General features: G+C 41.6%; 1 protein-coding gene across 17 annotated transcripts in view; it reads right to left on the bottom strand.

The window, feature by feature from the left end:
* The window catches only part of KALRN (kalirin RhoGEF kinase), a 705,208-nt gene that overhangs the window by 217,616 nt on the left and 468,222 nt on the right, over positions 1-19,370 (bottom strand). For all 17 annotated transcript variants that reach the window (XM_025281073.3, XM_025281358.3, XM_025281444.3 and 14 more), the window contains 4 exons: positions 13,281-13,350; positions 10,594-10,683; positions 6,150-6,242; positions 863-974 (listed from right to left, as the gene is read on the bottom strand). In XM_025281073.3, coding sequence (XP_025136858.1) covers positions 863-974; positions 6,150-6,242; positions 10,594-10,683; positions 13,281-13,350 — 365 coding nt within the window. The remainder of the gene's footprint in view (positions 1-862; positions 975-6,149; positions 6,243-10,593; positions 10,684-13,280; positions 13,351-19,370) is intronic.

Below are 19,370 nucleotides of genomic sequence, written 5' to 3'. Positions count from 1 at the left end.
CTAAGTCTTTGGCAGTGTTGGGGTAAGGGGCAGGGAAGGAAAAGTGGTCTCGAAGAGAGGAATACCCCACAGGGTTACTATGTACAACAAAGAAGACTTGCCTCCCTTATCTCACCTGTTTGCCAGCCCAGGTTGGGATATGGAATATTAACTCATCTAACAGTTTTGACCATGGCTGCTCTGCCCTCATCTGCTGGGTTTTGTGGTGTTGGGAGTGCTTTACTGTCTCACTCTGCCAGGTTTCTGGGTCCCTAGAACATGGTTCCAGTGGACTGAAGGGGCTTTGACAGAGTCCCTTCAGTTTTATCTCGCTGGACTTGACTCACGTGCTGCGAATGGGTGAGGGTAGCTGCACACTGACGTGAATGTACTTGACGCCACTGGACTGTACATTTAAAAATGGTTCGGATGGTAACCTTTATGTTATATGGATTTTAAAAGAATAAACAAGAGAGAAGGACAAGGCTAAATACAGCGTGTGTGTGTATGTGCCGGATTTCTGCTTATTATGATGACAAGTGCGATGCAGATGCTATGCAGATGAACAGGATGGCTATGGGTCAGGGTTTTCACACCTTTCCAGTAAGGATGGTGATGGCTTGTCCTACTCTGGCTCTCAGGCAGCAGGTTGTCCACATATCTGATGCGACACAGGCCTGGGGCTACCTGGAGGCAGGTGATAGCTGAGCTGGCCCCTGTGGATCTCCTCTCACACTTCCCCAGGACCTATGGAACAACTTGCCATTTCTCCTGTCTTCCAGCCTGGCACTCTGCATGACTTCACACCACTTCCCCCCCATGACGCCAGTTCCACAGCTTTAGGAAAGGAGGAGGCTCCCCGGGAGGCTGAGCGCACAGCTACCTTCCAGCATGCTGACGTGCATGGCGTCGTTGGCTCTCTTTGGAACACTAAGCATCACCTCCAGGCCTTCCTTGAGCTCCCCTTTTCCTTCTTCACAGCAAGTTAAAAGTTCCTGTGAAAAGATCCAGACACAGTTAGAACAGTTTCCCCCAGCTTCCCCAGCCTCCCACTACCTAACCCCTCAAGGCAATTATATACCAGTTCCTCAAGGAATTATGTGCTGTGTGCTTAGTCACTCAGTTCTGTCCATCTCCTTGCAACCCCATGGACTGTAGCCCACCAGGCTCCTCTGTCCATGGGGATTCTCTGGGCAAGAATGCTGGAGTGGGTTGTCACGCCCTCCTCCAGGGGATCTTCCCAACCCAGGGATTGAACACAGGTCTCCCACAATGCATGTGGATTCTTTACTGTCTGAGCCACCAGGGAAGCTAGCTTCATTGTCTGTAATGGTCCCCTCTGGGAACCCCTCTGGGGTGGAGAGGTTATCACCAAAGAATTCAACCACCATGCTTTTCCCAGACTGAGTTTCCTCAGCTCAATCTAATCCAACTAACTCAACCCAACTCCCAAGTGGCTGGCACTAGAAGTGAGCAACTAGGGTATTCTCTGTCACTCAACTAACCTGGAGGTCAGGGAATACCCCTGGCAAAACATACAAACAGAGGTGCAGTACTATGCGATCATAAAGAGGACACATCACTGCACGCCAACCTCCAGCACCACTTTTATTGACACACCTCTACTGCCTGAATGACTTCTTCCACACTGGGAACAACTAGGGATTATGGAAAGTATAGGTTTATAGCTTTTCAGAGTCCTAAAAGATTTTTAGATTATATGTATTAGATGTCGGCCCAGGGCTAACAGATAGGATCATGGACTAGTCCCTGGATTGTCAAATGAGGACACTGTGCTCAAGAGGGACATGGGTTTTGCCCAGGTTATAGAACTCATTGGAGGCCATGTAGAGGCTTGAATCCAGGTCTCTTGAATCCAAATCCAGTACTCCATCCACCAGGCCAACCTGCCTTCCCCCTGTCCTCCTGGACCATGCTCTCTCTTTAACGTCTCCATTGGAGACTAGGTTTTTACCCTTTCCATAAAAGATATATAATATCTGGTTATGGAGAAAAGATAATTTCCAACTATGTTAGTAACCATAAAGACCATTCAAAATGATTTCACTCAAACCAGAGGAATGCTGGGTTTCGCTTTTCCTATCAGGGTTATCGTATCTTGCTCACTTTGACACTGGAAAGGAAGAAGTTAAGCAACAGATCTACAAACCATACTTCCCCCTTCTGGGGAGGGGGAAGGGAGGAAATGGGTGGATGGGTGGGGATGCACTTCCAGGAAAGAAAGAAAGTTGACAAGACCAAACCTTATAAACACATCAATGACAGACCTCCTGACAAACTAACGGTACCTGCCAGCAGGAGACTCTTTATTTATGGTGCGTTTTAGTAGGATCTGTCTGGCCTGTCTATGACTTCTTATGGTAGACAAACCTACAATCAATGGCTCCCTGGAAAGTATCAAATAAGTTACATAACTAAGTAAAAAGTGATTACATTTCATGATGAAATGGCTCTCTTCAGGGTAAGTGATAGGATGCAACATGCATTATTTAGAAACTTTGCATGCCAATCAAGATCTCAGCATATCCTGAGGTTGTAAGAAAGATCGTGGAGCTTTTGGTGGTCCTGGACTTCTGTGTTTTATCTCTGTCTTGGATTATCTGTATCTTTGAAATTATTAGTAAAGTAAAATATCTGATTAGTGATCATCTGATATGAAAATCCAGGCCTTTGTGTTATCTTCCCACATGAAGAAGGGAGCTCTGAGTGTCCAAAGAAGAGATACACCACCTAGAGCAGACGCTTGGGAGGTAGACAAGATCATTTCTCAGCTCTGTCTTTGGTTCCAGTCAGTGTAACAGCATCATTGTTCAGAAAGCTGCATTTACTTCTGCCAACCTTAAGTTCTCTTCCCTTACCTAATTTTAACCCTTCCAACCTGTTCTCATATATCATCAAAGGAATTTCTAGGCAGAAACATAAGAGGGAAATAAGAAATAGGCTACAGTTTGTAACAGAAAACACCAATTACTTTAACCTCCCAAAGCAATTTGGCATGTCCACCAACCAACCAGCAAAACCAATGAGTTCTCCTCAGATCTCTGCTATAGTTTATGAAACGGAGAAAGCTCCACATTTAATTTAGACTGAAAAGGACAGCTGTAGCAGATTTACACAGAGAATATTGAACACTCTGACTTTCACTTTTATGCAACACCTAAAGGGAGGAACTCAGAGGATACTGATAATTAAATATCAATTTACTTGGAATAAAGCTGACTTTAATGAGAAAATAAATCCCATATTATTTATTTATAGTAAAAGCTCAGCAAACTATTTTTCTTTTACTCAGCAAGCACTCAGCTACAAGCACATTTGAAAGAGGTCAAAATTATCTTACTAAGTCTTTTCTCCCCCAAAAAACTTTAAAACATTTCTACAGCAAATTCCCCCTACTTTACTGTCTTCTCTCTCAGTTACCTGCATAGTCTTCTCTTTCTAAAACAGCTAATCACAGAGTTAAAGCCCAGAGCCCACCCTTCCATCTGCTTAAAGCAAAGCACAGGGCAGCCTATCCATTGTCCACATCTCTCCCTTGCCCAAGGCACAAAATTCATCCTAGGAACTTCAGCCTTAGGTATTAACAAGGAGGGGTGAAACCTATATTTCTCTTAGAACTGAGGCCTAATTGACTGGAGACCCTGGCAGTGTGGATGGGTGAGTCAGTTTTATTTTATTTTTAAAAAATTCACAACCCTACCAATTCCTGAAAGAGCTTTGGAAATACTTAAGTTTGAAAACCACACCCACAAAAATCTTCTTGTATAATAATAATCATTTAGAAGGGTCATACATCATGTGGTCTAGGGAAGGAGAGGATAATTATATACAGTTATTATTGTTGCTATTTAGTTGCTAAGTCGTGTCTGACTCTTTTGTGACCCCACGGACTGTAGCCCACCAGGTTCCTCTGTCCATGGGATTTCCCAGGCAAGAATAATGGAGTGGGTTGTCATTTCTTCCTCCAGGGGATCTTCTCGACCTAGGGATCAAACCTGGGTCTCCTACATTGACAGGCGGATTCTTTACCACGGAGCCACCAGGGAAGCCCAACAGTACAATACTTTTCATTTAAATCTATAACCCTGCTCCATCCAACTGCCCATTCATTATGCTTACTCAAATGTTTTGTCAGAATCCAGGATAGAAGATTGTTCCCCACCTCTGGGGTAAGGAGAAACTCCTGTAAGTAACCATAAAACTAGACACTATCTGACAGTCAAAGGCAAAGAAGGACCTCAAGTTCTTGTGATTTAAGAGCAGAGACATTACTTTGCCAAACAAGGTCCGTCTAGTCAAAGCTATGGTTTTTCCAGTAGTCATGTATGGATGTGTGAGTTGGCCTATAAAGAAAGCTGAGCACCAAAGAATTGATGTTTTTGAACTTTGGTGTTGGAGAAGACTCTTGAGAGTCCCTTGGACAGCAAGGAGATCCAATCAGTCCATCCTAAAGGAGATCAGTCCTGGGTGTTCATTGGAAGGACTGATGCTGAAGCTCCAATACTTTGGCCACATGATGCAAAGAACTGACTCATTGGAAAAGACTCTGATGCTGGGAAAGACTGAAGGCACGAGGAGAAGGGGACAACTGAGGATGAGATAGTTAGATGGCATCACCAACTCATGGACATGAGTTTGAGTAAACTCCAGGGGTTGGTGACGGACAGGGAAGCCTGGCGTGATGCAGTCCATGGGGTCACAAAGAGTCGGACACGATGGAGCGACTGAACTGACTGACTGTCTGGCACACCAATTTTTCAGGAAAGAATACCCATGCCCTATGCTGAGATCTTAGGAGAATTTTTGTGAGTCTTTATATAAGAAACTTCAAAAACAGAATGGCATCTTCAAAGTTCTACCCGAACAGCTGTGATGGTCTGCACATAGTTATTTCTGACACTAGTCCTCAATAAAGGCCAAAGGCATGGATGCCCTGTGGTGATTCTCTAAGTCATTTTCTACAGGGTTGGAAGACTGGAGTGCCTGGAAGTGAAGTCCTGAAGTTGAGGAAGGTGAAGGTTTGAAGGACGGGGCTGAAAAATAAGGATGAGGTAAGACCCGCTCCTAACCCAGAAGAGAGAAGAGAGGTTGGGGCGTAGCTCACTGCTGCCCCCACTCTTCTCATCTTGGAACTACAAGTGCTAAGTCAGTAGGACCCCACAAACAGGAAAGGCGGGCGCACTTCAACATGACTAGAATCTAGATTTGAAACAAGACTGATTTTCAGGTTTACTGAAGCAGCTAGGAAATGTGAGGTTCAGCAAGCATCTCATAGACCTGAATTTCATCAGAGTTTCTCTAGAACTATACTACTTACGACATGCTTCTCACAATCCTTTTTTTGCATTTGAGAAGTGACCAGAAATATAGTCAAACTTAGGGAAAACTCCACCCTTACACATTAAGAGTTAATGTAGATACAGTTATATAACTGCCTAAGATATAGACTTCCCAGGCTTTCTTTGAGAAGTATCACATTTTCAGACTGTTAGTGTATTCTTCTCTGAGAAGAATCAGCCCAAATCACATCGTATTTTATATAATTTGATGATTTGACTCTTAAAGAAAAGGGTTGGGAGAAAAAACATATCTCCTGGTTGGCTCTAGAAGAACCCGTAACACGTAGGAGCCTACAGATACAGAGTTGTCACTGTGTCTTTGTATGTACTTTCAAACTATTTCCTCTTTAAAATCTACTAGTCTAGACAAACAGAGATTAAGGCAATGATAGGTGCTGCCCTGGGCCTCCACTGCCCATGCTGGCACTGACCCTAAGACCTTGATCCTGGATCCTACCAAGCAAGGGCCACCAGGAGGAATCTGCCCAGAAGGGAAGGACGGGAGAGTCTCTGTGTACCCACCACTGTCTGGGGTGGCAGTCACTAGGATCTGTGCAGTGGTGGATATGAAAACAATCACAATCCATCCCTGCTTCCATTTCTCCTCTTTCCCCCAAAATAAGCATGGGAGATTTCACAGGATAGAACATGCAGTCTGGAGCCAGCAATGGCAGCGTGGGCTCATTGCTGAAGTTCTGCTCTAGGCAGATGAAAGGTCTTCAGGTAGAAGCTTTCCCATGCCTGGGCAAAGCTAGGATTCCTTGGACCTGGTTGGCAGTGTGGTCAGGGTGACATAGAGGGGGGAGGTACCTTCAGGAGCAGCTGGTACTTGGTAATCCTCTGGACAGGCTTAATTAGGTAGGAAGAAATGGAGTTGGCCAGACCATGCCGCTGCTGTATCTCCTACAGGGATGAAAATGGACACTGTTAGACACGGTGGGACATGTGCACGTATGTGTTCTGGGAGGAGGTGGGCAGGGTTAAGGAGAGAGGAGAAAAGAAAAAGGTACAAAATGAATAGAAACTATTCTTGGAAGGGGAAAAAAGGGAAAATGTATAAACCAAAACACATAGGAAATCATCACTGTGTCTTTAGAGGATAATGAGTGCCTGAGCAGTAGAGAGGCTCACACCTAGATTCTGGAACAAGTGAAAATACAGTTAGATAAGCGAGACGTACATGGGTCATTGATGGCGTAGAGCTAAAAGGATGAATTAGGGTATGATGGTGAGTTTTTCAAGGGTCAAGTTTCGCAGATCTTATATAGAAGAAAAACATGGTGAAAACAATGTTTCAGAAAGACTCATATAAGCCTAATAGCAACACAGAGAGTAGAGATTGGGAAATAGACAGAGAGACCAGTCCAGAGATTATTGCAGAAGTCTAAGTGTGTAAAAATTGAATTACCATCAATCCAACAATTCCATTCCTGGGTACATACCCAAGGGAAATCAAAACATATGCCCACAAAAAACTGCTGCAAAATATTCATAGTAGTATTATTTTATTAAAAGTAGTGAAAAGGTGGGCATAACCCAAATGTCCATCAACTGATGAGTGAAAAAACAAAATGTATTATAGTCATACAACAGAGTATTTTTTTGGCCATAAAACAGAATGAAATACTGAGACATGCTACAACATAGATGAACCTTGAAAGCCTTATGCTAAGTGAAAGAAGTCAGTCACAAAAGAACACCTATCATTCCATTTTTAAAAGAAATGTCCAGAAGAGGAAATCTATGGAGATGGAAAATAGATTGTCAGTTGCTCAGAGCTGGGGGTATAGGGAGGATAAGGTGGACTGTGTGGGGTTGCCTTATGAGGTGATGAACATGCTCTAAAATTGACTGTGAGGATGGCTGCACGTGTCTGCGAAGGTACTAAAACAAACTGTACCCTCTACATACGTCTATATCTGCAGGTGTGTAATGTGGGGGCTTGCCATAAATGAAGGTTAGTGAGCACAAAGCATCAGGAGAATTACAAGAAACATTTTAAACCTAGATAAAGTAGGACTTGTTACGGGCCATGAAGGAAGGTGAAGCAAAGGGAATAATAATAGTAATAAATCATTCCATTTTCCTCCAGCTATCCCAGAAGGTGGCAATTTTCTCACTCATTTGCCTCTTCCCTAAAGTTGTGTGTTTATATCAGGACTTGTTCAAGGAAAATGGGCAAAACAGCTGGCAGCCTGACCCTATTTGGGCAAATTAACATTTTGAGCTTATCTGGGGCTTTGGCAGGAGAGCTCAGGCAATAAGGCACTTTGACTGGCTTCCCTCTCTGACAAGATGCCGAGTTCTGGGAAGGCTTCATGTGGAGAGTAAGGAAGGGGTGGTGTCCAGTGGCTGGGTCAGCCAACCAAGCTTAGTAATCAACAGGGTACCAGTCATCACCGCCTCACAGCTCCTACGTCTGATGTAGAAAATGCTGGATCATGTCAATGTGTGGGCCTTTCTGGTGCTTGAATTTTCTGTGCTCTCTTTACAGTAATGGATAACAGGGCTGTCTTTATTGGGGGTTTAATCTCTGATAGAAAGAGGGCCTAAAGTAGATGGTCTCTAAGTATAGCATTTAGGGAAACTCTTCTGATGGGAGTGAAAAAGCTACAAAGATGATGCTTTCTAGAACGTTTAGGGAACCATCAGGAGAGTTTGCTGTCCTCCCTCCCCACCTCTAGGCCAAGCTCCAGGAACTCCTACTGGACTGGTTTTCTGTCTTGCATTGGCCTCCCCAACTAATGTACAGGCTCATTAGGCATGATATTAGAAACGGGGGGTAGGGTGTAAAATTTGGGGTATGTCCAACTTATAAATCAAAGCCTAGAAATTGGCTAGAAACAGGAATATGAGGAATGTAGGATGAGAGGAAAATGCAGATTAGCACCAGACACTGTAACATGTAAAAAATGAACCAGGCAAACCATGAGTCAACCTTCTGAGGAGCTCACAAAAGGCATAGTATGGCATTTGTAACCTTCAAAAGGCAGATGGTTACAAATGCCATAAAGAGACAAAGTATACTGCACATAAAGAGAAAGGCAAGGATTCACATAGGAAGCAACACATGACTGACCGTTTAAGGACAGGAAGACTTCTAAGGGTGTCTATGTGTGCCTGTGTGCAGTGTGTGCAAAGGGCTCACGGTCTATCTTAGGCAGTGAGAATAGTGTGTGCAAAGATAAGGAGGCAGATGAGTCTGCAGCCTACTCAGAGCACAGGATATATATGTGAAGTGGAAGACAGGACACAGTGCATATAAAACTTCAAAAAGACTCTTCTAGATACTATTGATAAAAACCCAGAAATATATTAAGAGAAATACATTATTAAGGAGAGAGAATAGGAGTAAAGGGCATCTAAAATGATACCCAGTAACTTCTGATACCAAGTCAGAGAAGTACTTTTCTTGAGTTTTCAGTTTAAACAAAACCTCACAAATTTCACTTTGGGACCATTTCCATAGTAATACTCCATCTTTAAAAATCATGTCTGTTTTTTCTTGTCTGGTTTTCACCCATTCAAGTATCATTCCTTCACTGAGCAACAAGACACTTGTAGAATCATTTCTGTTACAGCAGGTCAGGCTAGAAAGATGCTCAGAGAAGGATTATTTTGTAAACTTGAGTTTGGGAACCATGTTTGAATGTCTGAGACCCCATGGGACCTGGCACATTATCTTACTTACAGTAGACATGCAAATATTTAGAGAAGGAATGAGTAGGCAGAAAGTTAGACTTACAGACATTTAAAGTTTTCTGAATTTCAAGTGTTTGTCACTTCTGCTCTGACTGTCAGAATGGCCATCACTGCCATCACCTCTCATCGAACGCCACTTTCTTATTCTCATTTCTTTCTTCCCCCTTGTTCTTTCCATGCATCCTACAGTGATCCATTTGATTCTGTTCATGTTATAGCCAATAAGTCACTCTCTGGGGACCAGTATCATATACACATCATTTGCCAACAGGACTGTGTGCTCACCCAAAACCAGAGGCCCTGACAAGGCACATCAGCTCTGAATCTCCTCTTGGCTTCCACTACAGAACAAGTGCTCGACCCTGGCTGCACGTTACTCTCACCTGGAAATGTTTAAAAATCTCAATGCCCAGGCCAAATCCAGGCTGATCATAACACAATCAGGGCTGGGACTGGAACCAGTATTTTTCATAGCTCTAAGGTGATTAAAGGTGCAGTCAAGGTTGAAACAATTGTATTAGAGTAGTTAGTGATTCTCAAACCTGAGTGGGCATCAGAGTCACCTGAAGGGCTCCTTAAAACTCAAGATTGTTTCATTCCAGCCCTGGGGATTCTGATTCAATAGATCTGGAGTGGTGTCCAAAAATAGGCATTTCTAATAAGTTCTCAGGTGATAACGATGTAGCTGAGCTGAGACCACACTTTGAGAAGTCCTGCATTTGAGGAGCTATAGAGGTGGCTCAGATGGTAAAGAATCTGCCTGCAACGCGGGAGACCTGGGTTCGATCCCCAGGAGGGGAAGATCCCCTGGAGGAGGGAACGGCAACCCACTCCAGTATTCTTGTCTGGAGAATCCCATGGAGAGAAACAGGAGGGCTACTGTCCATGGGGTCACAAAGAGTTGGACATGACTGAGCGACTAAGCACGTGAGCGCGCGTGCACACACACACACACATGCTGTAGAAGTGGAACATCTTAACTGGCACCTGCATCCTAGTACACCTCTTCTACACATGAGATTTATGGCTAGTTAGATTTGGTGTTGTGTGCTTAGCTGCTCACTTATGTCAGACTCTTTGCAACTCCATGATGTTGAGATATGCAGGCAAATGTGCCTTATCAGAAACCACAGCACTTGAGATGGGATGAAATAAAACACAACATTGTTGTTTTGTTATTTATAAGTCGTGTCCAACTCTTTTGCAACCCCATGAACTGTAGCCCGCCATGTTCCTCTGTCCATGGGATTTCCCAGGCAAGAATACTAGAGTGAGTTACCATTTTCTTCTCTAGGGGATCTTCCTGACTCAGGGATCAAACCTGTGTCTTCTGCTTGGCACATGGGTTCTTTACCATTGAGCCACCAGGGAAACCCAAAACAAAAGATAAACAGTGGTTTTGGTTTTTTCCATGTTTTATCCACAAGAGAGAGGATTGGGGGGACAATAAAGAAAAATGAGGAACAAAGGATAGTTAGAAACCCATAACCTCAAAGTAGAGAAGCATTCCACCTGCTCATCAGTGGCTCAAGAATGGAAATTCACAGCTTACATCAAAGAAGGTGCCTGCATGCTCCAGGATCAGCTGGTTGGAATCAGGCTTGTTTTTACAGTAGGTGACGTACATCTGAAATTTGTCTGCCTAAAAAAACAAAGATAATAATAGATCAGCATCCATTAGTTGCTCCCTTCTGTTGACTGTGCCATCAAGTGCTGTGCAGTTAAGCCCTTAGATATTGCCTGGCACAGACAATCCTGTGGCAAATGCCCTGGGCTCATTAGGCCTGTGCTACCCTAATAAACTTGGGGATACTTTTTTCTTATCAGCAGGGGAAGAGCGCTCACTGAAAGAGAGTTCATTTAAAAACTAGTGTGTACTAGATAGAATTAGAGAAATCAATTTACAAATCATAATATGTTCTGAAGCTGAACAGAATTTATTGAGAGAGTATCCCCCTTTTAGTGTTACCTATAATTTGCTTCCCATCTTGAAAAATGATAGCATTTGCTTTAAAAACGAAAAGTCAAAGAATGAAAATGAAGTGTAATCTCAGCGGGAGATCTGCGTGCACTCTAAATGTCCCCATGGGGGCAGTTTCTAGGGCATGTCAAGCAACTGTGCCACCATCCCACACGTGCCAGAAGCAATGATGGGGGAAAACGAAAGCAGGGTGACCCTTAGGGGGTCCTAAGTGAATCCTAAACAGTGAATCCCAAACAGATTGCCACTTCAAGTCAAGAATCCTATGGCTTGGTAAAAATTCATTTCTTATGTCTTTGACATCTCCTGGGTTAGTGCTTCACAGCCTTTCCACTGGGAAAGTCACGTGTACTTTGCCCACCAAGCACTTTTCCCAACTGTGAAGTACTCCCCATCCCAATGCCTGCATAACATTGGGGGTGTCCTCTTCTAAAAAAGAAGCCTAAGTGCTAATTATAGCAGGTTTCACTTATGCCAGCACTTCCTTTCCCAAGTACTCTATACATATTAACTCATTTGATCCTTATGAGAACCCTATGTGATGAGTTCTTTTATTATCAACCCACTTAACAGGTATGAAAATAGTGGCATGAGGTTGGTTGCTGTTGTTTAGTCGCTAAGTCATGTTTGACTTTTGTGACCCCATGGACTCTAGCCTGCCAGGCTCCTCTATCCATGGGATTTTCCAGGCAAGAATATTGAAGTGGGTTGCCATTTCTTTTTCTCCAGGGCATCTTCCTGACCCAGGGACCGAACCTGTGTCTCCTGCATTGGCAGGCAGATTCTTTACCATTGAGCCACATGAGAAGTCCACAATGTAGGTTAGGTCACTTTAAATTCAGAAAGCAGTGGAGCCCAGGCAAGTTGACTTGAGGCTTCGTGGTCATAACTCTTGCCGTTCAATACGTGGCAACTCTTTCTACCCTTCACTCCTGCATTATAGTCATACATTAAGGTGATAAGACTTAAGAAATCACTTTGAGATAATTCTTGGCAAAATGAGCATATTGTATACTAAAGGTTTTCTGAAACCGATTTTATGTACTATTTAGGAGGCATTCATCATCCCTAAGAGATGCTAATAAATCATACTTATGGTTGATTGAAAGGCAAATCCACAAAATGTATGAAACAAGATACCAAAAAAAAAAAAATCCTTTCACTTAATGGTCAGTTTCATTTTTCCTCTACATTGGCTGTGCAAGGGATCATATACTATCATTAGCAATAATGTGAACTGTGCATGGGCTCATGTATTTAGAGGTGGAAAATGTATTAGCACAAAATAAAATGGCAGTCTGAGATTTCCTTAAGAGGGCAGGCCAGGAAGTAAATGTTACAGTTTCAGAAAAAGGAGGCAACTCAGGTCTAGAGTTGCAGGATAAACTGTGGTATTAATTATAGGTCAATGGACTATTCAACATCCCAGCTCCTCTGAGATCTTTCCATCTATAAAATATAAAACATAACCGCAGCCCTGCCTATTCCATAGGGCTGTTAAGAGCGCAAACTCTCTGAATTGTGAAGACATTGGAAAAGTAATTAGCCTGTTTTGAGTAGTAGTTCTAATTAGTTAATTGTTGAATATTTAGAACTCCTGGCCCTGGGGAAAGATTTCTGTGTTTAGTTGCACTTATTGTACTAGGTGGGCTTCCCTGGAGGTGTTGGTACACATATCATGAGCCTGAACTCAGGATAATGGGGCGTGGAGATACTAACAAAGACTAGTGTTTCCATTTATATAATTAAAATCTGGTACATTCAGCCCATTTACTTGGCCCATGACAACAGCTCCAAGAAAGAGAATGACTACGTATACATCCTGTAGGTCAGGATTGGGATGGATAACCAAGGAGTCTGTTCTCTTACTAAGGAAGAAAATGTGAACAATGGCTTGGTGGATTTCTAAAGTTCTAATTCCCTCATCCTGTTAAAAATAACTCATGGATGGAGCTGGAACAGTTCTTCTACCAGGGGTGGTGGTCTTATTTCAATCTCCTGACATTTCAGTTTTTGAAAGTTTTTTAAGGTAGATATCAGACACAACATCTAAGGACCCTTCCCAAGGAGGGCTCTGGTGCTCAGTGATAGACTGCTTTCTTTCAGATCTACTCATGGATCTTCTCTACAGCCCCTGGTCCTGTGTTAGAATGTCAGTGACACCAATCATCAGTCAGGCACTGAACAGTGATGCCATCTGGTATCACCTGTACCCCTGAAAAACATGGGATCGTAGGAGGAGAAGTTCAGTAGGTTACCCAAGTAACAAAGCAGTGTCCCACATCCTCAGGCAGCTGCTCATACTTCTCCAGTTCTTTGAGGAAGATGCTGCAAGGAGGGAGAAAGGCTGAAATCAGACATTTCTGTACTGTTGGACCCCTCCCCACCAGAGGCTCATGCTGAGGCCAACCCAATCTAATCAACTCCACTTTCTAAGTGCATTCTCCACTTTCTAAGTGATATGCGGTAAGGAGCAATTTAAAATATGTTGGAACTAATTTCATTACATTTTTAATTAATTGATTAATTAGTGCTACTTAATTGTTTCCCTTAAAGGTTTACACTTCTCAGGCTGAAAATAATGGAATATGATACTTGTGTTGGGCATTTCAATGGTAACTATGACTCTATTTTTTAATACAAGTAGTCTGATCATGTTGCAACACTTGAAAATATATAGATATAGGTATCAAAAGGCCAAAATAATACTATCTATGATCCCAGAGGTAAGGTGGAAAAATTCTGAATCCTATACTGACTTCTTTCCAATTTTTCACTTTCTTCCATCAGTACCCAGTTTGTGCTAAAAACTGAGTTAATGCTTCCTGTTGCTGACACTGTTAGGAAAGAAAATTTAATGGGGAAAATGTCATAATACATTTCAAAGCTGAATTGAATTACTACCGAATTTTCTGCCATTGTGAATATCTACGGTATGGCTCCTTTTTATGTTAATAAATAATAAAGAGCTGACCACATCAACTTCAAATTCATACATTAAACAGTTGGTTTGAGCTCAGAGAATACAAGCTCAAATAAGCCAGAATCATTGGAATGGCATTTTCTTTTTAAAAATCAGACAAAGTGTTATAAACAATTATGAAGTTGTAGGGAAACATTCTGCCAATGATGGAAGATGGTATAATCTTTACAGGTCAATTCGACAATACCTATCAAAGTAAAAAAGTACCTCTCTTTGCCGCCGCAATTTTAATTTTGGAAAATGGGCTATAGTTGTAGTCACACACATGCAAAATGAAGTATATACATATGCATATTCTCCGTGGCACTCTTCATAATAGCAAAAGGCAGTGTATAGAGGACAAAGTAAACCATAGTACACCCATAGAACCATATACTATATGGCTATAGAAAATGGCAAAACTTCGTAGGTTTTTACATGGAAGAGCTCCAGGGCAAGCTGTTAAGTACAAAAGGCAAGGTGTAGAAGAATATACCTAATATTCTGCCTTTTGTCTAAGTAGGGGATATATATACTGTTATTTCCAATCCAAGAAACTAATGGTTAAAGTGTATAATTTTAGTTTTGCAAGATTAATTCTGGAGATCTACTATATAGCATAATATCAATAGCTAAGATTATTGCATCACATACTTAAAATTTGCAAAGAAGATGGATCTTTTGTTAAGTGTTCTTATACAACAATAGAAAAGAAAACTTTGGGAGGTGATAAATATGTCTATGGCCTTGATGGTGGTGATAGTTTCATGGGTATATAATTATCCCCAAATGCATCAGTGTTTTTGTGATATTAAATATGTACAACTTCTTACACCAATCGTACTTCAATAAAGTGGTTAAAAAGAAAGTCTTCCCAAAACAAAAAGTCAACCTACTAAACGGGAGAAAACACTTGCAAATGATGTAACCAATACAAGGTTACTATTCAACATATATAAATAGCTCATACAACTGCAAATGAAGCAACTGACAAAGGATTAATTCCAAAATATATAAGCAGCTCATATAGTTCAATATCAGAAAAACTAACAATGCGATCAAACAATGGGCAGAAGATCTAAACAGACATTTCTCCAAAGACATACAGATGGCCAATAAACACATGAAAAGATACTCAACATCACTCATTATTAGAGAAATGCAAATCAAAGGTACACTGAGGTATCACCTCACACCAATCAGAATGACCAAAATACTACAAACAATAAATGCTGGAGAGGATGTGAAGAAAAGGGAACCCTACTGCACTGTTGCTGGGAATGTAAATTGCTACAGCCACTATGGAGAACATTACGGAGATTTCTTAACAAACTAGGAATAAAACTACCATATCACCCAGCAATCTAACTACTGGGCATAAACCTTGAGAAAACCACAATTCTAAAAGATACATGCACTCCAATGTTCATTGCAGCACTATTTACAATAGCCAGGACATGGAAGCAACCTAGATGTCCATCGACAGATGAATGGATAAAGAAGCTGTGGTGCATAGGTACAATGGAATATTACTCAGCCATAAAAAGGAACACATTTGAGTCAGTTGTAGTGACGTGGATAAACCTAGAGCCTGTTATACCGAGTGAAGAAGTCAGAAAGAGAAAGAAATATGGTGTATTAATGCATATAAATGGGATCTAGAAAATAGTACTGACGAACCTATTTACAGAGAAGAAATGGAGACAGAGAAAATGGTCTTGTGGACACAGTGGGGGAAGGAGAGGGTGGGACAAGCTGAGAGAGCAGCATTGACACATATGCACCATTGTGTCTAAAACAGACAGCTAGCGGGAAGCTGCTGTGTAGTACAGGGAGCCCAGCTGCGTGCTCTGTGACGACCGAGAGGGCTGGGATGAGGAGGGGAGGGTGGCTTAAGAGGGAGCAGATATATAATATAATCATGACTGATTTGCACTGATGTATGGCAGAGACCACCACAATATTGTAAAGCATTATCCTCCAATAAAAAAAAAAAACAAAAAAAACAACGTGATTTAAAAATGGGCAGAAGACCTGAATGGACTTTTTCTCCCAGGAAGACATACAGATGGCTAACAGGCACATGATAAGATGTTTCAACATCATTAATCATCATTAATCATCAGAGAAATGCAAATTAAAACCACAATGAAGCATCATCTCACACTAGTCAGAATGGCTATCACCAAAAGGAACACAAATAACAAATGTTGGCAAGGATGTGGAGAAAAGGAGCCATCCTATACACACACACACACACACACACACACACACACACGCACACACACGAATTTACTCAGCCATAAAAAGAGGAGAGGGGCAAGAAAGGGATGGGGGATTAAGAGGCACAGAGAAACAACCTACAAGCATACACTGTACAGTGTGGGGAGTATAGCCAATATTTTATAATAATTATAAATGGAGTATAATCTTTAGAGACTGTGGCTCACTATGTTGTACACCCGAAACTTATATAATATTGTACATCAAGTATACCGCAATAAAAAAAAAAAAAGAAAGAGAAGAGCAACAGACTTTCACACGTGAAATAACACAAAAAGAAGAGCATTCACTGCAGTACTGTTTGAAATAAAACTGGGTTGGAAACAATGCAAATATATTTTTAACTCATTACCACAGGAAACCACATGAAAAAACATGGTGGATAAAGATAAAACATGGGTCAAATACTGCCACCAACTATCACAGGCTGTTATCTAATGCAGTAGGAAAAGAGGACAGTTTAAGAACTGAAAGGCCTTGGGTTAAAATCCTTATTTTGTTAGGTTAGGCGGCTCTGGGCAACTTACCATGAATCATAGCACCCATATTAAGTGACATTGTAATTATTATAAATGAGACAAGAAAAAGTTTTTAAAGTAAATTAAAAGAAATAAATGAAACAGTATAAAATGCAAAAACAGGATAGAGGTGGGTGGGGCTTCTTAATCTATACTTTTCTATTTAATTTTGATTTAAAAGTTGATTCAAAAATTAAAAGATATAAAGTAGGTCTGAATTATTCCATTTCTTACTTCTACCATTGGAACAAATAAATTTTATTGATTTGACTTACACTACCTGATTTCTCTTGTCCAAGCATTTTGGAAGCATCTTATAATTACAATTGGTTATGGTGACTGCAGCCATGAAATTAAAAGATGCTTACTCCTTGGAAGGAAAGTTATAATGAACCTAGATAGCATATTGAAAAGCAGAGACATTATTTTGCCAACAAAGGTTCGTCTAGTCAAGGCTATGGTTTTTCCAGTGGTCATGTATGGATGTGAGAGTTGGACTGAGAAGAAAGCTGAGCGCCGAAGAATTGATGCTTTTGAACTGTGGTGTTGGAGAAGACTCTCGAGAGTCCCTTGGACTGCAAGGAGATCCAACCAGTCCATTCTGAAGGAGATCAGCCCTGGGATTTCTTTGGAGGGAATGATGCCGAAGCTGAAACTCCAGTACTTTGGCCACCTCATGCGAAGAGTTGACTCACTGGAAAAGACTCTGATGCTAGGAGGGATTGGGGGCAGGAGGAGAAGGGGACAACAGAGGATGAGATGGCTGGATGGCATCACCGACTCGATGGACGTGAGTCTGAGTGAACTCCGGGAGTTGGTGATGGACAGGGAGGCCTGGCGTGCTTCAATTCATGGGGTTACAAAGATTCGGACACGACTGAGCGACTGAACTGAACTGAACTGATTATATATATATATACACACACACACACACACACACATATATATACACACACACACACACCTGTTATCTGTGTTCTGTTTTCAATGACACAGAATGATTTGGTTTTGGTTTAAAGAAATATATATGTGCAATTAAAAAATGTTTGGCAAGCCATATTTGTAAGGCCAAAATGCCAATGGTTTATAGAATCATGCTGCTAAGTCACTTCAGTCATGTCCAACTCTGTGTGACCGCATAGACGGCAGCCCACCAGGCTCCCCCGTCCCTGGGATTCTTCAGGGAAGAACACTGGAGTGGGTTGCCATTTCCTTCTCCAATGCATGAAAGTGAAAAGTGAAAGTGAAGTCGCTCAGTCGTGTCCGACTCTTAGCGACCCCATGGACTGCAGCCTACCAGGCTCCTCTGTCCATGGGATTTTCCAGGCCAGAGTACTGGAGTGGGGTGCCACTGCCTTCTCTGTTTATAGAATCATAGATGATATTTTTTGTCCATCTGCCATTGAAATTTTCTACTACAAATAAGTATTACTTCAGTAGTAAGTCAGTTGAAAATGCTTGAAGACTCCTAGCAGTATCCATTTAATGATAATCATCTTTCCCCTGAATTCTGGAGTATCCTGATTTGAATCACTGAACAGCAGTGATTACAATGCAATCTGGGCTTACAGAATGCAAACGCGCAGTGCTCAAAAATCAATAAAGTATCATATTTACTGCTACTTTTAGAAGAACTGTAGGTGACCCACATGTATTTAATATGAATTCTAAATTAGAAATAGAAAAATATTATATAATGCTGCAAGTGAGGATCAAATTTTTTTACAAGGACAAGAAGAAAACATGTTTTTTTTGTTGTTGTTGCAAAGAGAAGCAATCTGGATCATCACCACATACATAACATAACATATTAAAACATTCATCTATTTTTAATATACTATAATTTTTATTTCTGGAACTAAATTCTAAAAGACACGTATTGTGTGGGTGTTTTCCATGAGAACACTGAACAACATAAGGTACAAAATCTTCACAGGTATTTTTTCAGGTGTTGAGATAGTCTTTATGGCTATTTCTCATCTTGGCCTTCAGGATAATCTCAGTGAAGACAATGGATAGAGATTCAGCTCTGAGATGTGATGGGTTGAACAGGACCTGGGAGTTAGGGCTGGAATGGCTTGGTGAGTCGGGGAAGAGCTACTCTAGGACAAGGACTGGTGAAAGGAAATGAACCGCTTTAAAGAGAAGAGGAGTAAGCACAGAAGAGCACTCGGAACAAAAGAGAAGGAGGAGAACCTGGAGCCCCAGGTGCCTAGGATAAATAAATGCTCCTGGGTGTAGGAAACTTCCACTTGCCCACTTCTGGGCTCTCACTCCAGTCCCCTCACTCTGACCACTATGGTATACAGGTTCTTCTCTATTAAGAGTGACCAAGGAAATGATACGATAGCCTGGATCATGACATTCCATAGAAGATATAAAATTGTATCCTTGTTTTAGAAGTTGCAAGGACCCTGTGACGACTCAGGGAGAGCTTCCCTCTTTCCTTAACTTATGACCAAAGGTCAGTGACTTGGTCACTTAAGGTTTATTTTAAGTAAAAAACGGTAATTATGCCCACAGAGTTGATAATTGATCTAGAGGCTGAAGAGAGTAATAGCAATTTTTGGTGACAGTAGCTGCCT

Source organism: Bubalus bubalis, chromosome 1 (assembly GCF_019923935.1).
Source record: "Bubalus bubalis isolate 160015118507 breed Murrah chromosome 1, NDDB_SH_1, whole genome shotgun sequence".
Lineage (NCBI taxonomy): Eukaryota > Metazoa > Chordata > Mammalia > Artiodactyla > Bovidae > Bubalus > Bubalus bubalis.
This window is presented reverse-complemented; position numbering and strand designations above follow the sequence as displayed.